Genomic DNA, 19,567 nt, shown 5'->3' with positions numbered 1-19,567 from the left:
AATTAGTTTTAATTGCACATTTAGCACAGTTACCTTCGGCCGGGTCATTCATAGCCAGCCTTGACTTCATAAAGGTCTCTGTCTGAATGATTTTTTTTTTTTTCTAAATTAATTTATTTAAATTGTAGAGATTAGTCACCTTCTCACAGCACTGCCATGACAGCTTAGTTCAATAAATAGAAAAACACTATATTAATTACATGCACTGTAAAAAAAATATATGATTACACTTTATTTTAAGGTGTCATTGTTACAGTGTAATTATATAAGTACTGAGTGATATTAATTAACTACATGTATTTACTATAGGGTTAGGGTAGGATTAGGATTTGGTTGAAGGTTAGTTACATGTAATTATGCATAATTTACTCATAGTACTATGGTAAGTACATGTAACCTATGTAACAATGACACTGTAAAAAAAAGTGTTACCAAATATATTTTTCAAACTTGTAAATAAAACAGATTATTGAGGTACATTTACAAGAAAGTATTATTTTTTTTTTCCACTTCAGAATTTCATGTTTAATTCAATGCATTACTTTCCTTTTTTTGTAATTATTTATGAAATTTACCTGTAAGTGAAAATAGTTTCTACGCCAGATTTTTTCCCAGTGTAACTGCTCAGAAATGTTTAAAATAACACTTAATTTCTACATTTACTCTTCCAGTTCACTCCTATGCAAAACATGCTGCGAACTAAAAATGTTACACTAATTTAGTTTCAGTTAATGCAACAAAAGTGAATGGATTGGTCATAAACAAGTGGAATGAGCACAATAAAATTTAGTTGTGATAAAATGTTCAACAATAGTGTTGCTTTAGCTCATTATAGTTAAGTAAATTGAACAAGCAGCAAAAAATCATTTTTCCCATTGTGCTGTTTAGGACAGGTTTATCTGACTTCGATTATGCCACAGTTAAAAACCAGCATGGAAAATGAGCTGGCATGGAAGATGAGGCGAGTCAGCCTTCAAAACAAGATATGGACACATTAATTGGCACATTTTTATTGCTGCAATATAGAAAAATATGACCGGTTTGATTTATGTAATTATTATTCATGCATAATAAGAATGATTTCCGCTAATAATGCCCATGACAACAGCATGACTGGCACCCAGTATTAACAGCTGTGGGCAACAGAAGATCCTTCTGTACATCACTCACTCATTATAATACGCAAATAAAACTGGCTGCCAGTAATTATTAAGGCTCCGTTGAAGTTCATGATAATGCCTAATAATTACAATGATAATTTTTTGTTGTTGTTGTTGTTGTTGAATTCCTAAACTTACTAAAGTAAATGTATCTAAACTCTTGTCATACACTCTTAAAAAATAAAGGTTCCAAAAGGAACACCGATGCCATAAAATAACCATTTAATTCTTACACACCTTATCTACACCGGATGTGACCGTTGAACGATGCAAATTAATTTGTCCTTCCTATGAGAAGTATCGCAAGTGCTTTATGTCATAAATAGAAGGAAGCATCAGTTTACTGTCAGGGATTTGCTGAATCACGTTGTGCCGCATCCAATGTAGACAACATCACTGATAATCCGGGTTCTATTGTCTTTTGTTGCGTTGCATCGTGCCGCTCCTGTTGACAGGTTGTTAGTGTGAACAACATTTTAATAATCCAAAGAACCTGTTTTTATAATAAAGAACCTTTAGAACAGTGGAAAGGGTCCACGAATCTTCTTCATGGAACCATCAATGCCAATAAACAACCTTTATAATTAAGACTGTATGATGCTGGTCTTCAGATTAGAGGTCTTCACGACTCCAAAAATGTTTACCCGAAGAGACCCGTAATTGTGCTACATGGAACAGACCCAGATCCGTGCAGAACCGAGAAATGACATAAATATACTACCCGCAACCGACACGGACCCGTCTATTATTTGAAAGCTGGACCTGAACCCGGGCGGGAAGACACAGACCCGACTGGACCCAATCGAGACAGATCAAAACACAGCAAACATTCCACAGCAAATTGCTATTAACAAGTCAATAAACAAGTTGTGAAAATAAAACCTCGTCTTACCTAATGTTAATAGCCTTCTCCATTGTACCTGACTGTAATGCATACCATCCTCCTTGCCAAGAGTTATTCCATCCTCCATCCATGTTATTCCTCTCTTGTCGATTGAAAGAGCATGCTTAATCCACTCATTATTCCAATTTCAAAAGTCCACTTGTTGTCAGGTGACGGATGACAAATGTGAAATTATTTTTGTATCTCAAGTCAATTCAAACTTTGACTGTTTGCCCTTTACTAAAATAATTATTGCTGTAATATAAATATATACATATATTGCTGTAAAAATAATTTGAGCATCATAAAAAACATTAATGCGACAGTTCATCTCAGATTTTGTTGCTGATTTGAAATATGTTATTTAAATGTGAGTGTGCAAGGCTGCAAGCAGTTTTTGAGAGTTGAAGTTTGTTTGCATTTACTGTTGCTCACAATAGAAACAGGAAAACTCATGATCACCGTGCGCTTGCATTAACTCCGCCTGCTCTGCTTCTGATGGCCGGGGTTGCTCGTGTTTCTTCTTTACCTTATTTCCCAGCTCACATTTTTCTAATCCTGATTTTACAAGTTGCAAGTTACAAAACACACTCACAGCGCTGACTGACTCTGATCACGACCGGGTGTTCTCCGATCGACTTGGATATTACACACAATGTCAAACAGACCCGAGACCCGGGACCCGGCTGGCCATTTAAAATATAGACCCGAACCTGTACAGGTCCTCGGGTCTTGGATCCTCCATGTAGTCATCTACTTCAGATATCTTGGGACATGTTGAACCTCAAGCTCTAAGGGTTTGGCTCTGAGACTAAGTAAAGAGTTTTCATGGAGAATGAACACAAGAAGTCATTTTATTGCCGTTCCTTCTGGATGTGGAGTAAGTGAGCAGTGGTCTGGATGCTGAGTGTGGATGTTCATGCTGAATATTGAGTGTAGAATCAGCACGCTATGCATGATTCATAATTCAGCAAGCGCTAATGACAGTTGACACAGTGACTCAATCTCCCAACAGTGAATACACTACAGCAGTCATATCTTACAAACTCACACACTCTCTCTGGGGTTGGATACACAACTTACCTTTAAACGAGCCGTCTTCTGGGTTATTTATAGCTCACATTTGCAGCCGTTGCATAGACATCAGTGTGTTTACATTCATTTTGGGGATTATGACATTTTGTTTTTTTTATTAAAACATTGTAGGTGTGTATCCAGGACAAATCATTTAGGAGAACTTGCATTTTACTCCTTTGCATTTTAGTGACAGAAAATAGTGATTATACTACACTATATATATATATATAGTGTAGTATAATCACTATTTTCTGTGTAATCTGAGATTTGGGATGTCCTGTCATCATATCTGTGTCATTGAGAGAAATTCCACACATGAGGTGGTCATTTTAGATAGGAAGTGACAGTTAATGTGATGATATTCTCTGTAGCATTGCATAGGCCAGAGTGTCCATTAATGTGTGTGTGTGTGTGTCTGTGTGTGTGTGTGTTTATGGGATCTTACCCTAGGCTGCGGCAGGAATAGCTCTGACACGGTGACAGAAGGCCAGAGAAACATGGCTACTGCCGCTCGCAAATCTCAGCAGGGAAATGTCACACGTTTCCTCCCTGATTTCAACACACATGAACACACATGAACGCACAAATACGTACACAGCCCGACGCTGAGAAGCGAAACAGCCCTTTCCCTGGATGTGCACACATTTACAAATTAATCACTTTCTGACATCCTGAAATTGAATTAAAGTAGTCTGCTAACTCTACACTCGAAGAAAAGTCCATAAAAATAGGGTCAGTATACTTTGTTAGTATATAGGGATGCTAATGATTAATCGACGTGAAAGACGAGTCACGTTATATGAGAGCTCAAAGTTCAAAAACAAGCTAAAATGCCATGGTTACGATTACGGTTTTATGTCACATTTGCTTTTGTTAACACTATCTGGTAGGTTTAGGGTTTAGCGTAGGTGTACGTTATTTTGAAACTCGATGAGGCATTAATCATTTAGCGCCACTCAGAACTGCAGTGATGCGTACAAACTCTGACATAATAAAACGTTTGCCATATTCACGTTCATCTGTTCCGGGAAAAAACTAAACATGCTTTTACCGACACTCACTGACATTTCACTTTGAAACTGTCGCGAAACGTGCACGACGCAACGTATTTTGCGTTTTGCTAAAATATTGCCACAGGTAAGTTTTTCGAATGAGCCTGTGCTGTCTAAATGTATTAATGTCTTCAAGCCATGCTGAGGATTTGGTAGGCTAGCTGTTTATTTTTTAAATATAATTAACCAAGGTTCCAAAAAACCCTACAAACAAGTGATTTTACTAAACATAAGAACTATGTACTCTTCCAGCGACATTTCAGCTGTGTGCTCACTCTGTGTGTTTGGGTTATGAGATATGTGAGATATGTGATCTACTATGGTTTACTAATGTTTCGTGAAGTTACAAACAAAAATGTGGCACAAAAGTATCATGTGTATACTGTTTACATGTTCGTAGGCAGCACTTTTTCACACAAATACTTGGTATTGTTTGGTCTCTAACTGAAACTTGTGTTTTAGGATGAAAGGAAATGTACGTAAAGTTAACGGATAATGTCCTACTGATAAAAGTACTTTTTCAGTTTTTCTACAGATTTATTGATTTATTATTTATTTATTTATTGCAGTGTATGCTAAGGTTTCTCAGTTCTAATATTGCTTTTTTTAATTAGTCTGTAGTCATTAATCATTCAGTTGGCCAAACGGATAGCACACAGACTTGCCTCGTTGCTTAGTAACTTATAGTAATTTTTTAATAATTATAATAAATGTGTCTATGTGTCCAGTATGAATTTAGTCATTTTAGATATTTTCAATGACTAAATTACAGTGTCACAAACTATATTCCAAAAGAAACTGTATTGTTTGTCCGTCCGAATGTGTTAATTTATTCAAAAATGCAATTAATAATTTAATGATATACATTTAATTTTTGGGTTGAATATTACCGAGATTAATACTTTCATTCAGCAATAATGCATTAAATTGATCAAAATTGTCAGTAAATGCTTTTACATTGTTACAAAAAAATCTATTTTCAATCTAATTCATTAAATCATGTGACATTGAAGATTTGAGTAATGATGCTGAAAATCCAGCTTTGCATCACAGGAATAAATTACATTTTAAAATATATTATAATAAAAAACGTTATAATTGTAATATTTCATAATCATAATAATATAATAATATTACAGTATTTACTGTATTTTTGATCAAATAAATGCAGCCTTGGTGAACATAAAAGCTTATTTCATTTATTTGTCAATGACCCTTGTTTTAAACCTTTATGTTTCCTGCCTGTAGCAAGCATCATTGTGAATCAAGCTGTGGCTTGCTGTGAGAGATAATATATATATATACAGTATATGTGTATATACACCAGAGCAATTAGCCCTAGAAGCCTTGGCAATGATAAAGCACAGCTCGCGTCATCTTTCTTGGAGATGTACATGCTTGATCTCACGTCCTTGTGAGGCAGCGGGTGACCTGTTTGGCTGCTCCACAGGGAGCCAGTCTGAATTCTGGTCACATACTTTTACATCCTCCCACCTCTGAGCTGGACCAATCACATCAGCGCTCGTTCTTTCTCACTGATGACGGTGGCTTGTGAAGCACCTCTTTAATATTCCATGGCTTTGAAGTCAGTCAAGGTCACCAAAACAACACTGCGCTTCATCTTTGTGACAAGGTGCCTCATCCTATCAACTGCAGGTCGGCGGTGTCCTCTTTCAGAGATCATCTCAGTTTGACACATCATTTTCCTACATGTCAACCTGTCTGTGCTCTCTTCAATATCTGCCGTCAGCCCGCATTTTAGATAAGCTCAATACTGGGACATCTGACGGCTGCTTGTTTCTCATCTGTCTGGATGGTTCAAATAATTTAAACCGTTATCGAAGGAAAAATAAGGGTCCAGGGTCTGTTTAGAAGCTCATATTTTGCAATAAATTGAGCATGTCAGAGATCCGAAGATTGTTTTTGGTGCTGAGGCTTATGGAGAATCTGACGCTGTAGATCAGATAACTAAATCAGCTACATCCCAAGCATGTCACAATAGAGCTATGGATCTGATGATGATCACTGGCCTGTAATTTGTGCCGTCTCAAAATGACATGCCGGACGCCACATGGAAAATGGCATGTGGCTTATTTGGACTCGATTCTTGTTTTCATGTGCATAAGGCCATTAATCCTGAAAGATCTTGGCCATGTTAAGTGCGGGCAGCAGTGCAGTGAGAACCAAATGCTGGGAATTCTCCACGCCATGGACCTGGGCCACCGTTGGATGCCCAGATGTTCCCCTTGAACTGCTGTCGATTCATCTGTTGTTTCTGTCCTCGCTATAAATCAACTGTCTCTGAGATAAAGTTGGTCTGTCCCACCCGAGTGTTAATTGTACAGGGGCCATTTGCACCTCTAGTTTCAGGACATCGATGAAGCCACTTGTATTTATTGCATCTGTCAGGCCAAAGCTGTCAGTGGATGGATGCTTTATTTACAGCAACGTTTCTCAGAAATGTAGCTGCCAAATGAGCGGTATTGGCTAAGATTTTGCTGAAGGTGTTAGCCATTGACTTTGGCGTGTTGTGTGCAGGATGTAATGTTAGTGATGATCTGCAAATGACTGTAGGCTGTAGTTTTTGGAAACCGAGAAAAAAAAAAAAAATCAATATGAAAAACCAGTCACAGGAAATTTGGTGCCAAAGGATTCATGTGTTGTGTTGTGTTATGCCTTATGGTGCAAGACTTTAGTTTTTTTCAATTTAAGTTTGAACCTCTGAGATAAAAAAAAAGAAAGAAAAATGTTTTCAATGGCCCCTTTATGAAGTTTACCTGTTATAAATTTGATTAACTTTATATTTACATTTATTATTTAAACATTTCTTCATTTTAATATACATTTCTTACATTTAATTTATTTTTCCAACAAAAAAAAAATTTGAGTAGGCAAGATTTATTATTTTAATGGCCCACTGAAGTGTCTTGGAACACGCAGCTTTATATGATGCATTGACGTAATTTCCACTGAAACAGGAAATTATATATACAGTATGAAGAAGAGAGACATAAAATTAATCAAAAGGTAAACTTCATAAAAGGGCCATTGAAAACATTTTATATATATATATATATATATATATATATATGAAAAAAAAAGAAACAGATGGGAGACAGTGCATAACATTACAAACGTGTTTACTGATTGGTTTATAATGTTCAACCCGTCGTAACTGATGCTACCTAAGCGACCAATCAAAAGTCAATCTAGCAATGTATGGGCTCATTTCCCAGCCAAAAATTATGCTAATAGGTTTCTTTGGAAAAGCATCTCTTTAATGCGTACATTTAATGAATGCATGATGGGAATATGACTGTGTGGTGTTCAGTACACTAGTAATAATAGTAGCATTGTGCAACATTACAGAATAAAACATTTTGTCACAGTGTACAGTTGCTCACAGGTCCTAAATCTGGAGGATGCAGCTGAGTGGTGGATATGGAAATAGAATAAGAGAGATAAATGTGTCTACTTGAAATGAGAGAGCTGACGTGGATGTGGTCCTCTCAGTGTGTCTGTGCTTTGGACACTGAGGGTTATGAGGGTCTGACTTCAGAAGGCCTTTCTCATCAGTACAATGTCCTGTCCATAGTGCTAACTCACCACTAGACAGATAAGACAGCAGCCCCTCTGCTGAGCTTCAAGAGGTCATGATGCTGTTTGCCTGAATGAGACTTTATAAGGGTTTGGCCCTTATGTTTCTTTTTATGTGGGGACAGATGGGATACATGTTTAAGAACAACTCCAGGCTCAATTAAATCGAAGGATTCAAACTGTCTGGCAATTTGATTTGCAGATTTGCCGTTTGACATCAAGTAACAACCCAACACAGTGCCACAATTAGTATTTATTAGAGGTCGACCGATATGGGTTTTTCAGTTGTAATGTACTGTATCCCCAAATTGTTTTAGTGATATAACACATTTTAAGTATGTACCATGCTTTTTTTTTTTTTATATATATAATTTTTCAAATTTGAATGCAAATAAAGCAGCTAAATCTCAAACCTCTGGATAATCACCTGTTTAAAAAAATATATGTTTTTCTGCAAAATGCATGCAGTTTTGTTTTTTAACTGCCAAAGGGCCAAACGTTACAGTGTGCCATTAATGCAGTGGCTTAGCTGTTGAATTGACTTCTGAATCTAAAAAGCAAAAAAAGGTCTAATTTCTTTCAACGGCAATAGCACACCTCTCTTAAACACAACGATGTTGAATTTGCTTTCTGTACGTGAGCAGATTAATTCAGTTCTATGGTAGGTTTCACTCCGGCACCCCAGGAATATATTTATGTTGTTTATATGTCTATCTGCTATCTGCTCTAAAACCCAGCGTCTTCACAAATCAATGCTGTGTTTCCCACTGAGAGGGTAATTGGAAGACAGTGTCCAGTAGGTGCCATTTCCCATGGAGTCAGGTGGTGAATTATTCACCAGTCCACACGGCAAACAGTGCGCTCACTCAAGATATTGCTTCCTGACTGTGCGTCTGCATTTGAATCAGATGGGTCATGCTAAAGACATTTTTTTATCCCTTGAGCTGTGTACAGTGGCTTACCACTTGATTATTTACATAATTAAGGCATTGGCATTGAATCGGGGAGCTTGTGTTTGTGTGGGCAGCCTGGTTGAATGATAATATTTGTGTTGTGATGCTCGGTATGTGCTCATAAATATGGAATTCTGTCAGGTGTGCTGATCTGAGGTAAACTGATTATTTAATTGTGTGTTTTTTTGTTTTGTTTATTGCTGTTGTTTTTCAATTGGCCCCAGGAGGTTGTTTACCCAGGCTAATGAGAATTGAAGTGAAACATAACATATACATTTTCAATTTAATCTCATAGCCAATTGATGCACACATATCTTTGGTTGTGATTGGACGGTGTGAGGACTGTGGTTAGGTTGTTAATCGTCAGTTTGATTCTTGTGTTGTCTGATTGAATTGACTGGACCTCATCAGGTTCCTGCAGGGTTCCTCCCATGTGGTTTTAAGCGAGTTGGTTGCTCAGGTGCTCTGTGGTGTCTCCTGTGGAAACCTGCCATTAAACACAGTCATATTGTTGTGTTAGCATTTTTCTAAATGCACTGAACTGAAAATATGTTTTGGCTCATCATGTTCTGGATCTGTATGTTCTTACAAACATGATATTTTAACTGGTTCAACTTTAGATTATTAACTTGCTTGAGTACTCAGGAGTGTTGTAGATGGTTGCTATGGTGTTACTATGCTGCATTTATTTGAGCAACAATGCAGTAAAAACAGCAATATTGTAAAATAATATTATAATTTAAAGTAATTATTTTCTATTTTAATATAGTTAAAAATGTAATTTAATCATGTGATGGCAAAGCTTAATTTTCAGCAGCCATTACTTTTTTACTGTGTCACATGACCTTTCAGAAATTATTCTAATATGCTGATTTGGTGTTTAAGAAACATTTTTGTATTTGTGAAGATTCCAATCTTCCAACAGGGGTGGGTGTTGTGAGGTTTTGCGCTCGTGCACGGCTGCCTATGACGGCTGCACACGAAAACCTCACAACACCCACCCCTGTCGGTGATTGGTTGGAACACTATTTATTTTGGTTTTGAGTGGTGGTGAAACCAACTGTTTTTGTGTGCAGATCTCAGAGCCTAGGCTGCCTACAGAGACGCGTTTTTTTGACGGCATGCTTATGGGGCGGGTAGCTAGCGGATCGTTAAGAAAGATTAGATGAATGTGATCGTTTATGTTTGGGCCTGAAATCGCTGATACAACCTTTAAGCTTTTCAGGTGGTTTTTACAAAAACGAAAGTAAACAAATGTAAAATAACACTGGATAGTGTTCATTGTAAAAATTAAATACAGATTAATGCTCACAATTAAAGTTACAAAAGTTATTCAGTCAAGAGCAGTGAGTGATTTTCTCTTTGTCTTTTGTTCTCTGATTAACATGATAGACAGCAGCACGTTTATTAGGCTACTGTCACTTTAAGAGCTAATGCATGGATCCAGTGAACTGTTACACAATATACATTTTCTTTCAACTATTTACGTTCCAAAACTGAATGTATTGACCTGAATACTCACCAAGACTGCCATTTTGACATAATTCTGTATGCATTTGACCATTTAAGTGCAATACGCCACAAAAAAGAAGCCAATGTGGTACTCGCTAGCTGTCTGAGAGGCGGCTTTATTAGAGCGCCGATACTGCATCGATGCTGCAGAAAAGGAGTATTGGAACCCATTCAGATATTTCAGTATCGATACACATAATGTAAAGTAAACTGAAGACTAATTGGCATGCAACAAGTTGTTTAATAGGGTTAAGGATTTGTTCAGATCAGATCGTCAATTATATGGATCTAATATAATTTCAATGCTTTTTGTTGTCAGGGTAGAGATCCTTTTGTTCACATAAATTATTAATATACTTCTTATATGTTGTCAAACCACAATACAAGCTTCACTCTTATCGTGTGAAACACTGCATCACTCTTACATCACAACACCAGTATCATTATTCTCAGAGGGCTGGCCATTTTTGCCAACACATTTAAAAGCACTTGTCATCCTGACTTTGAACTTTCATGAATGTCTTTTGAAAGACCATGTATCTATTAGATAATCATGGTGGAATAATGAGGAACGCAAATTCAGATTTTGCAGCAGTTTTTAGATTTGTACTTTAAAGCTTTGAAGGTGGGAATCTCATACATCACTTGGTATCACCGCTGTAGCGGGGGAACAGTGTTTCTTCGGCTCATTTGCATGCCATTTCATCTGAACTACACAACTTGCTTTTTTGGTTTTTCTCTCAATATCTGCCACTAATATGAAGAGACTCATCTGCAGGCTGGCTACATCACCTGTCAGCTAAATTATTCATGGGATCTGTTAAAGTGCACTTTTGAAGGGGCTTGTCAAGAGGCAGAGAGAAGTCAAAATGCCCTAATTAGAATTCAGTTGCACCAACACAGAGAAAGGATGTGAACTCGATTGAAAATGTGTAGGAATTTGTCACATGAAATTGCACATTGAGAAAGGCACATTAAGTGTGTGTGTGTGTGTGTGTGTGTTTATTTGTATTTGTGAGTCATTGTGTAGTTCTAGTTCTGAAAGTGGATCAACCTATGTAAACCGTTAAGTGTGTGTGTGTGTGTTTGTGAGTCATATTTCAGGCCATGACTGTACTGGGCCATGTGAGAAGCCTTGGATCCAGATTCATCCTTTACTCGGTCTGTAAACACCAGTTTCATGATGCAATTTGAAACGGTACAAAGCAGACACCATGCTATATTTAAAACAATAATTCTTTAGCACCTGTGTTCCCTCTTGTAATGGGTTATATGAGGAGCAGTATGCACATATATATATGCTTAGCTGTTAAGGTCATAATATTGAGTAAGTAACATGATGTTTAATTAATTTATTTCGGATCTAATAATTTATTGAATACATTAAGATGCAATTCATACAATGACTTGAATAAAATAAAATAAAATAAAATAAAATAAAATAAAAATAAATGTTTAGATTTTTGAGGGACATTTTTGGGTGGCACAACTCTCCTGATATAATCATATATTAATTGTTCTTTATTTAAAGAAATGAAGTTCTTGGAAAGTAAACCTTATTAAATAGTTTTAGATTTTTTGTTTTTAATTGCACTGCTTCTTTTGATGCTCGTTTGCATCTTTGAAAAACTTTCAGATATCTGATCATTTGAACTCATGACATAGCAAGGTCTGTTTAAATTGTATAATATGATTTATAATGTATAATATTTGCAAAAAAGACCATTTATTATATTGAACATATTTTTGAAAAGAATAATTAATCTGCATTCAACATGTGAGGAAAATGTTATTGCTTTTTGCTTGATGGTTACTAGTGCTGCACGATTAATCATATCGCAATCGCGATGTCAAGCCTATGCAATTATATGACGCAAAATGCTGCGATTTTTTTAAATAAATAAATTCATGTGTGGACATGACAACCCATTCTCTCTGAGAGCTGTTTGCCCATTTTCTACACCGCTAATAAAAAGAAGACCAGTCAGTTTCAGTTTAGGCAGTGGCACGTATGGTCACGTCATGACTTTTTCCGGCAGTGCGGAGAACAGGTGAAGATGATGGCGAGCAGCCGGACACTGAACTGGTGGCCAGAAAAAAATCTACCTCTGTTATATGACGATATTTTGGCTATAAGATAACCGACACTTAGCAGAGAGAGCAGGGCTGCCAAATCTCACTCATTCAGCGTGAGACTCACGCAATTGACACTTTTCACACACTCTCATGCCACACATCCATTTTCTAATGCAGAGAAAAATTGCGCAGCAAAGAGGACACTGACACTGCCAGACTAGACAGAGAAGGTTACTTATGATATAAAAAAAAAATCATCAGCTCTCAGATTCTGTCAATTTTATTACGAAATTCAAACAATGGCGTTTTGGCGCTTGTAAACGGGACGTGACAGATCGTGGTCGTGAACCGAACATCTCTTACTCTTTACTAGTTAATAGTAAATAGTTCATAGTAAATAAACACGAATGAACAATGTGTTAGGAACAAAGGTGTGTTGAAAGATACCGAAATATTTAAGCCTCATACATAATATCGATCAATCAGTGTTTTTCAGCCACGGAAAGAGGTCAATAAAACAGCTGGAGAACAATAACAATAAAACAGTAGTCTACCAGTCATTGTAAACATTGTAATATATTGTCACTAAACTTAACAAAATTCTGTTTAGTTACCAAATGTTTTGACAATCACAATAAACATCCTGCTTAAATGTCCCTGTTTGTCTGGACAGAATGTTCAAAATATCTTATTTTTATGAGCATACAAATGTTCTTATTTAATGTTCTATTTATTTTATACTATTGTACTATTGAGACAATAACAAGTTTGCAGTAATGCAAAGATGTCATTATTTAATTTTGTAAAAATTTAAAAAAAAATTCTTGAACTAAGCAAGTTGACTCATGAAACCATTTGTTTATTATATCGCTATCGCAATCGCATTATTGACCTCAATAATCGCAATATGACATTTTCCCCAAATCGTGCAGCCCTAATGGTTACACCACATGACATTTTTAGAGTCATTAATTTTAAACTTGTTGAAAATGGTTGTTTTTAAAAACCATATGAAAGCAAATACGAAAAATGAATACAAAGCGTACATTTCTAAGGACTTGGCACGTGTTTTGAAAAGTTAGCATTATGTGCCATTGACTCATTTGCAATCAAATTGATGTTTGTTGTTATCTTTTTGGGAATGGCAGCAAAATCCTCCATATCCCAAAATCCCTCTCTCTTTGATGGGTTTGTATATGTTTGCGAATCCTTTGCTCCGCCAGTGCCGTAATTGTTGTAATGGGTTTGCAGAGAGCTCGTGTGGGAGATGGGCACAGTGCTGGCACCGATATTTCCAGATGAATAACTGGGTCAGTTTAAAGACGTTGTCTCTTATCGTCTCAGTTCATCAGGAGAGCTCAAATGCTCAGCTTTTCAGTAACCAGCCACAGTGACAAATCCCACTATTCAGCTACAAGGAAGTGAGTGTTTGGTGGTATTTGTCTTTCATGGATTTATTCAACGCTATAGCTGAATTCTGTTTAAAGGCCTTTTCCTGTTTTAATTGTCAAGATATTTAGTCTTACCTACTGTAGGACTCAGCACAGCACTGAAGGCCCTTGATTCGGCCAGTCTGAACACACCCACAGAGCAAGCACACTGTGCCCTCTTGTGGAAGAAGTTAACTATGAAGTCAAATGGAGGACATTCGCCTTGAAATACGAAAACGGCATTAATGTGCTCCACCAGCATCTTTGATCAAAAGCAGCTCTTCTGAATAATGTTGGAGTGTGTAGTATCTCTTGCAGTGGGGGAGGAGTGTCTCTGCTTATCTTGAGCTGCACAGCTTCTCTTTCTCCAGCTGCTACTCACTGGAACTCACTATCACCCAGACAAAGAGGTCCAATTAAAAATGCATCTAGGTGTTTTCAAACTAGACAATGTGGGATATCAATCCAAATACAGGCTGCATGAAAATAATCAGCCTCTGGTCATCAATAATGGATGCAGAGATCCGGCTTCTTCAAGAGGTTTTGTTTATTGCTTTGACAGGATAATGTTAAGCTAAGCCAACTGCTTTATGAACTTGAAAAGAAGGCCTGTGTAAAGCAGTATGAGCATTGTTGAGGACCGCAGAGACAAAGTGGTTCACCAACTGCTTTTTTAGGTCCTTCCCTGGAATAGTTAAAGTTTTTTTGAGTGTTTTTTTTTTGTGTGTGTGGCAGCTTTACTTAATTTGCACGGTAAGAAGTTACATACGCTACAGTTCAAAAGTTGGGGGTCAAATTCGTTTTTTGAAAAGTAATTCAGCAAGCATGCATTAAATTGATCAAAAGTGACAGTAAAGATTTTTGCATTGTTACAAAAATGTCTATTTCAAATAAATGCTGTTTGTTTGAACTTTCTATTCATCAACGAATCCTGAAAAAGAGTAAAATATGTTAAATAAAATGAAACGTGCATTAAAAGAATTCATGCAAAAAAAAAAAAAAAAAAACAACAACAACAGACGTGATACCTTTCTTTCTTTTTTTTTAGCATTTTGTAAGATGGTGTGTCCAGTTAAAAATGTTGTCAACTTTTATAAACGCATCACGTTTGGTTCAGTTTAATTTGGCACCTCATGAGGATCAGGGTAAACCCAGCGAATTTAAAAAAAAAAAAAACTGTATGTAATCGATTCTGAATACGATTATTTTTTTATACCTTTTTTCCAAATAGTAACAGCTATGACAAAACACTACACTGAACACTATACAGAGGATAATTACTAACATTAGTTTCCATTGTACGATGATCAATTTGGTTAAATAATGTTTTAATTTGGTTAAATAATGTGTGTCATCTTAATTATTAAAATATATGTCGATATATATTAATAAGAAATAACAGGAGGGTTAGGGCTTTTTTTTTTTTTGGTTTGTTAATGTTTTGGATTTCACTGTTAGATGCTAAAATTATAACCATTAAATCATAACAACTACGTTATTTAAAAAAAAAAAATTGATATGGAAAAAACCCCAATAATGAACAGCCTGAGTGATGTTAACATGACACGTAACATGATCCATGTTTGGTCCAGTTATTTTGTGCACAAGCACACAATGAATCATTGTGCCTAATAATACTGAAAAAGAGCTAATCGTTGGTGCAGAACCTGGCCGTGTGTAGAATTACTTCTCAAATAGACCCCTGCCACTGAACTCTTGAAGTAAGCCAGTATAGTTCTCCTCTGTTGGATACACAAACACCCTTTCTGGCAGCTGCAGTTTCCAGTCTTTAATGTTTGAGATGTCCACTCTCCGGCCAATAGGCCTTTGGCCCTTAAGGGTCAAGAAGGGCCATTCACCTTACACCACAAAAAGAGACTTTTCCATTCACCTTGAAACTCAACCTCGGCCAGTGACAGGACTTTCAGGACAGGACAGTTCCATTTCCAGTTTTAGAGTGCCTAGAGTGTTCTTTGACACGCTTTTCAAGACAAGTTTGATTGTGTGCTTTATTTAATCAGTACGGTACAAGAGGTTGTGTTCGATTGGTAATGTAGTCACAGCTTAAGTTGTTAGCCTGGCCTAGGATGCCTGGTTTTTGAAAACAGTTACTGTGTAAAAGAACACATTATTTATTCAAATATTATTTATTACGGCAATTTCATGAGGTGCCAAATATGTAAACGGTCACAGTGTTATTCTATGCGTGGTGTCCAGTGGGTGAACATGATTTCACCAAGTACAACATGCTCCTGTATCAACATCTTTGTTGATCCTGGAACAACATTACAATCAATCAACCAATCAGTTTTGAGGGACCAGTTTAGGCTTAGAACAAGGGTTAGGTAATCACACATCAGTTATTCACCTATAATTTCCCTCTGATTTTATAGGTGAGTAATAGATAGGGTTAGGTTTAGGGGCAAGGGTTAGGGCTAAAATTTCAAATAGGAATGTTGTTCCAGGATTAACATATCTTACTTGGTAAAATCACATTGAACATGTGCAGTGATAGTGAACATGTTTCAAGTCATAGCTCTCATAAACTGTGTATTTCTGCATAGCTGGAATGCTGTATTGTCCAGTCAGAAGCCAGCCAGCAAAGAAACTATGTATTTTATTATAAGATTTTAGCTACACTTTAGCTAGACTGTTTACAATTTTTTTTTTTTTTGTTCATGCTTAATTGCTCATTGTAAACACGGATAGACTGTTCATTATTTTCAATATGGAAACTGGCAAACTGTAGCATGGATTAGAGATCTGAAACAAGAAGTTGCTTTAGGAGCGACCTCATTTAGTAGACTCAATAAGAAACAACAGTATAAATCTCATCATATTGCTTTTTTTTTTTTTTCTGTGCAGGGATTTTAAACTAATATGGTAGTCTGCCAAAAATCTACTTACTGGGTACTCCACATCTCTGCTCTTGAATCACAAGTGTTGCGCAACTCTGCCTTTTCTTTGGTCTGCAGTTCAGATGCTATTATTTCAGACAGATGTATACCGCGTATTTCGTTCAGTTTCTAAAGAATGTTCTAAAGAATAACAAGTCTGTTATTCAAAGAAAACTATAGCTTTTGAGCATAGTATTTTTTTTTTTATTAATCAAACAGGTCCTAATTGGTAGCATCACAAATTCTTTTGCTCACATAGGCTACACCACCACAAGTTCAAGTGAGCTGCAGGATTACCAGTGGCTTTTTATCAGACCATTATAGTGGGACTGACAGGAAGTTATTGTGAATAGAGGGGGATGATGGAATTGGGACACGTTGCATGCAAGACTCAAACCTGTGTTCCTCATATAAGCACCACAATTGAACATGCTGGGGTCATGTACTCTGCTGCCACATTAAATGTGATATGTAATTGTTACTAGGCACGTTCTATATCTCAGCATATATCTACTGTTTCCACAGTCAGATTACAGCAGAATGTCTGAACGCCTCACTGACAAACGAGTTCTACTAATAGTGACATTATCCCTGGTACTAGTGAATGTTAATGTTTTTGTAGAGCAGCTACGGTATTATATGGTTATGGTTGTATGAATAATATAGTTCGCTATTATTAGTGCACATAAAATCATGTAATTATTTTGTAAGGGTGGTGATGAGTTGCATGATGCATGACAGATTTTCTTCTTTCTTTGATTTCATCTCATATTGCTCTTTCCAACTTGGTTGTGGTTGCCACACAGTCTGAGAGTAAACGCACTTGTCTTACACTTTCGCTGGGTGTATATGCATGTGTACTACTCCACCACACACCATAACAAAGCAGCCATTTGATAGCAGCTGTCTCGATATCACCTGATATGGTCATAGTGTACTGTATATCTCACATGCAGCGGCCCAGAAAAGATCAAGTGTTTTGACCTCAGGAGCTTTGTGCTCCACACACCCCTCTCCTGCTAGCACAGGGGCTTCCCTGTTTTCAGAGCGTCAACATTATGAGTACGTACAGTAAGTGTAAGCCTGTGATTTGCACAAGCCTATACACACTTTTCCTTTGTAAAGCCTGTGTGGTGTGAAAGCATCCAATACTATTCAAAGGTTTGGAGTCAGTAAGATTTTTTTAAATTAATTTATTCATTCAACAAGGACACACAGGTTTGAGACACAGCGTGATTTGGTGAGATCACTTACAGTTTTATGACATTTTCTGTTTATTACGTCTCATCCACACTTGTAATATGGGCAGAAATAAGTTGTGCTCATTGTTGAACAGCTCCAGGATTAATCTGTTCTCTGTAAGTGGTACTGTTCTCAGTGGACCTTCACTAATGATATCTTTTCCCTTTCTCTCTTTTCTTTTTCTCTCCCCCTCAAGGTGGTGTTGGTCTTTGCACTCAGCATCGGAGCTCTGGGAATATACTTCATAGATTCTTCGGAGTGAGTACTATTCTGATTTAACAACTCTCGCCTGAATTATTTATGAGTCAAAAGCCTTAAACACAGATATTAAATAATGAGTTCTTAGAAATAAGTAATTTCCTTTGCCTCATTTCACTAAAGGAACTTTTCATGAATGGGAGTCAAAATTGAACAAAGGGATGGTTATCCTTCATAAAAGGATTTTGTACACCTCAAGAGGCCAGATTAATTTTAAATGTGAAATCTTTTAGTTGATACTAGTATATGTATGGTCTGCAATTTATTCTTATTACTAAAATGTGATACTTTGAATGTATGAAAGTTAAATATCATTTTGTGATTATTTTACTTTCTAGCAATACACATTAAATAAACTTAAAAATGTTTTTCAAACATAATAATCAAACATAAAGTAAAACAATATGTTACAGTCTGTAACTATTGCAGATTTAGCTTTGGCTTTAATAAATCAAGATATCAGTAGGAGGGAACAAATGTTGATTTGTAAACTAATTTTTCCCAAACATTAAATAAATTGTTTTAATTTTGTTTCTTACAAAAATGTTGATAAGCAGGTTGAACTGCTGAGCTTGAAGAATGCAGTAAATACTACAATTTGTTTTAAAATTGATACACCTGCAGGTCATTATTTCTGTGCCATGCATAAACCTCCAATAGTTTATCATTAGGGAGTACAAGGCACAGATGGTAGCAGGCAGAGCCGATCCTGACCTCCCTGGGGCTCTAAGCAAAATTCAGTTAAGGGGCCCTCCTACCTGACCCATGAGTCATGTAAACCATTTGCCATTGCCACACAGTCACACCTGACACCCCAGTGCTCCCACTCCTTTAACTACTAATGAAAATGTAATTCCTGATATCAGAAATAGACATTGTTACTAGAAAATGTACATTCTTAATATCAAGAAAATAGTACAAATTTAATGATTGATATCAAAAATGCATCCTGTGAATGAATAAAAGCTAAAATTGCTTGTCATAGCATGTCACTGTGTTTTAAATGATAAAAACAACACTTGATATTGATGGTTATTCTTTACTGTGGGATGTGCATCCATATTGACCAGTATGTCCAACCAATCAACATTTTAAATGCAATATAGTCTATAAATCAATAGTCAATGTCAATTCATTGCTTTCCATCTTGCTTTATTGCAGAGTTGTAACTAAACTGACTTTAGATACAACTATAATCATTGTCTTGTTTTAAAAGTATGTGCGCCGCCGCCTATAATGAGGAGTGCCATCACGCTCATATTGTACTGGTCCCCACAGATGTTTTGCTGGAAAGTGCACGTTTCATTTCGTGCACGCGCATATGGACGCATGTTAACGTGCGACGTGGTTATCTTTTCCGAGCTGCAGTTTATAAACAAACACCATTGCCCTTGCGTTTATCAAATGTTATAAATACTTTTTTTTTGTCA

The 19,567-nt window shown here is 36.5% G+C and overlaps 1 protein-coding gene across 6 annotated transcripts in view; it reads left to right on the top strand.

Moving 5' to 3' along the window:
- kcnma1a (potassium large conductance calcium-activated channel, subfamily M, alpha member 1a) overlaps positions 1–19,567 on the top strand; it is a 185,309-nt gene that overhangs the window by 79,459 nt on the left and 86,283 nt on the right. For all 6 annotated transcript variants that reach the window (XM_079855912.1, XM_079855911.1, XM_079855909.1 and 3 more), the window contains exon 4: positions 18,076–18,137. In XM_079855912.1, the coding sequence (XP_079712038.1) occupies positions 18,076–18,137 (62 nt within the window). The remainder of the gene's footprint in view (positions 1–18,075; positions 18,138–19,567) is intronic.

Source organism: Squalius cephalus, assembly GCF_949319135.1.
Source record: "Squalius cephalus genome assembly, chromosome: 21".
Classification (NCBI taxonomy): Eukaryota; Metazoa; Chordata; class Actinopteri; order Cypriniformes; family Leuciscidae; genus Squalius; species Squalius cephalus.
The sequence above is the reverse complement of the archived record's forward strand: the minus strand, read 5'-3'. Positions and strand labels throughout refer to the sequence as shown.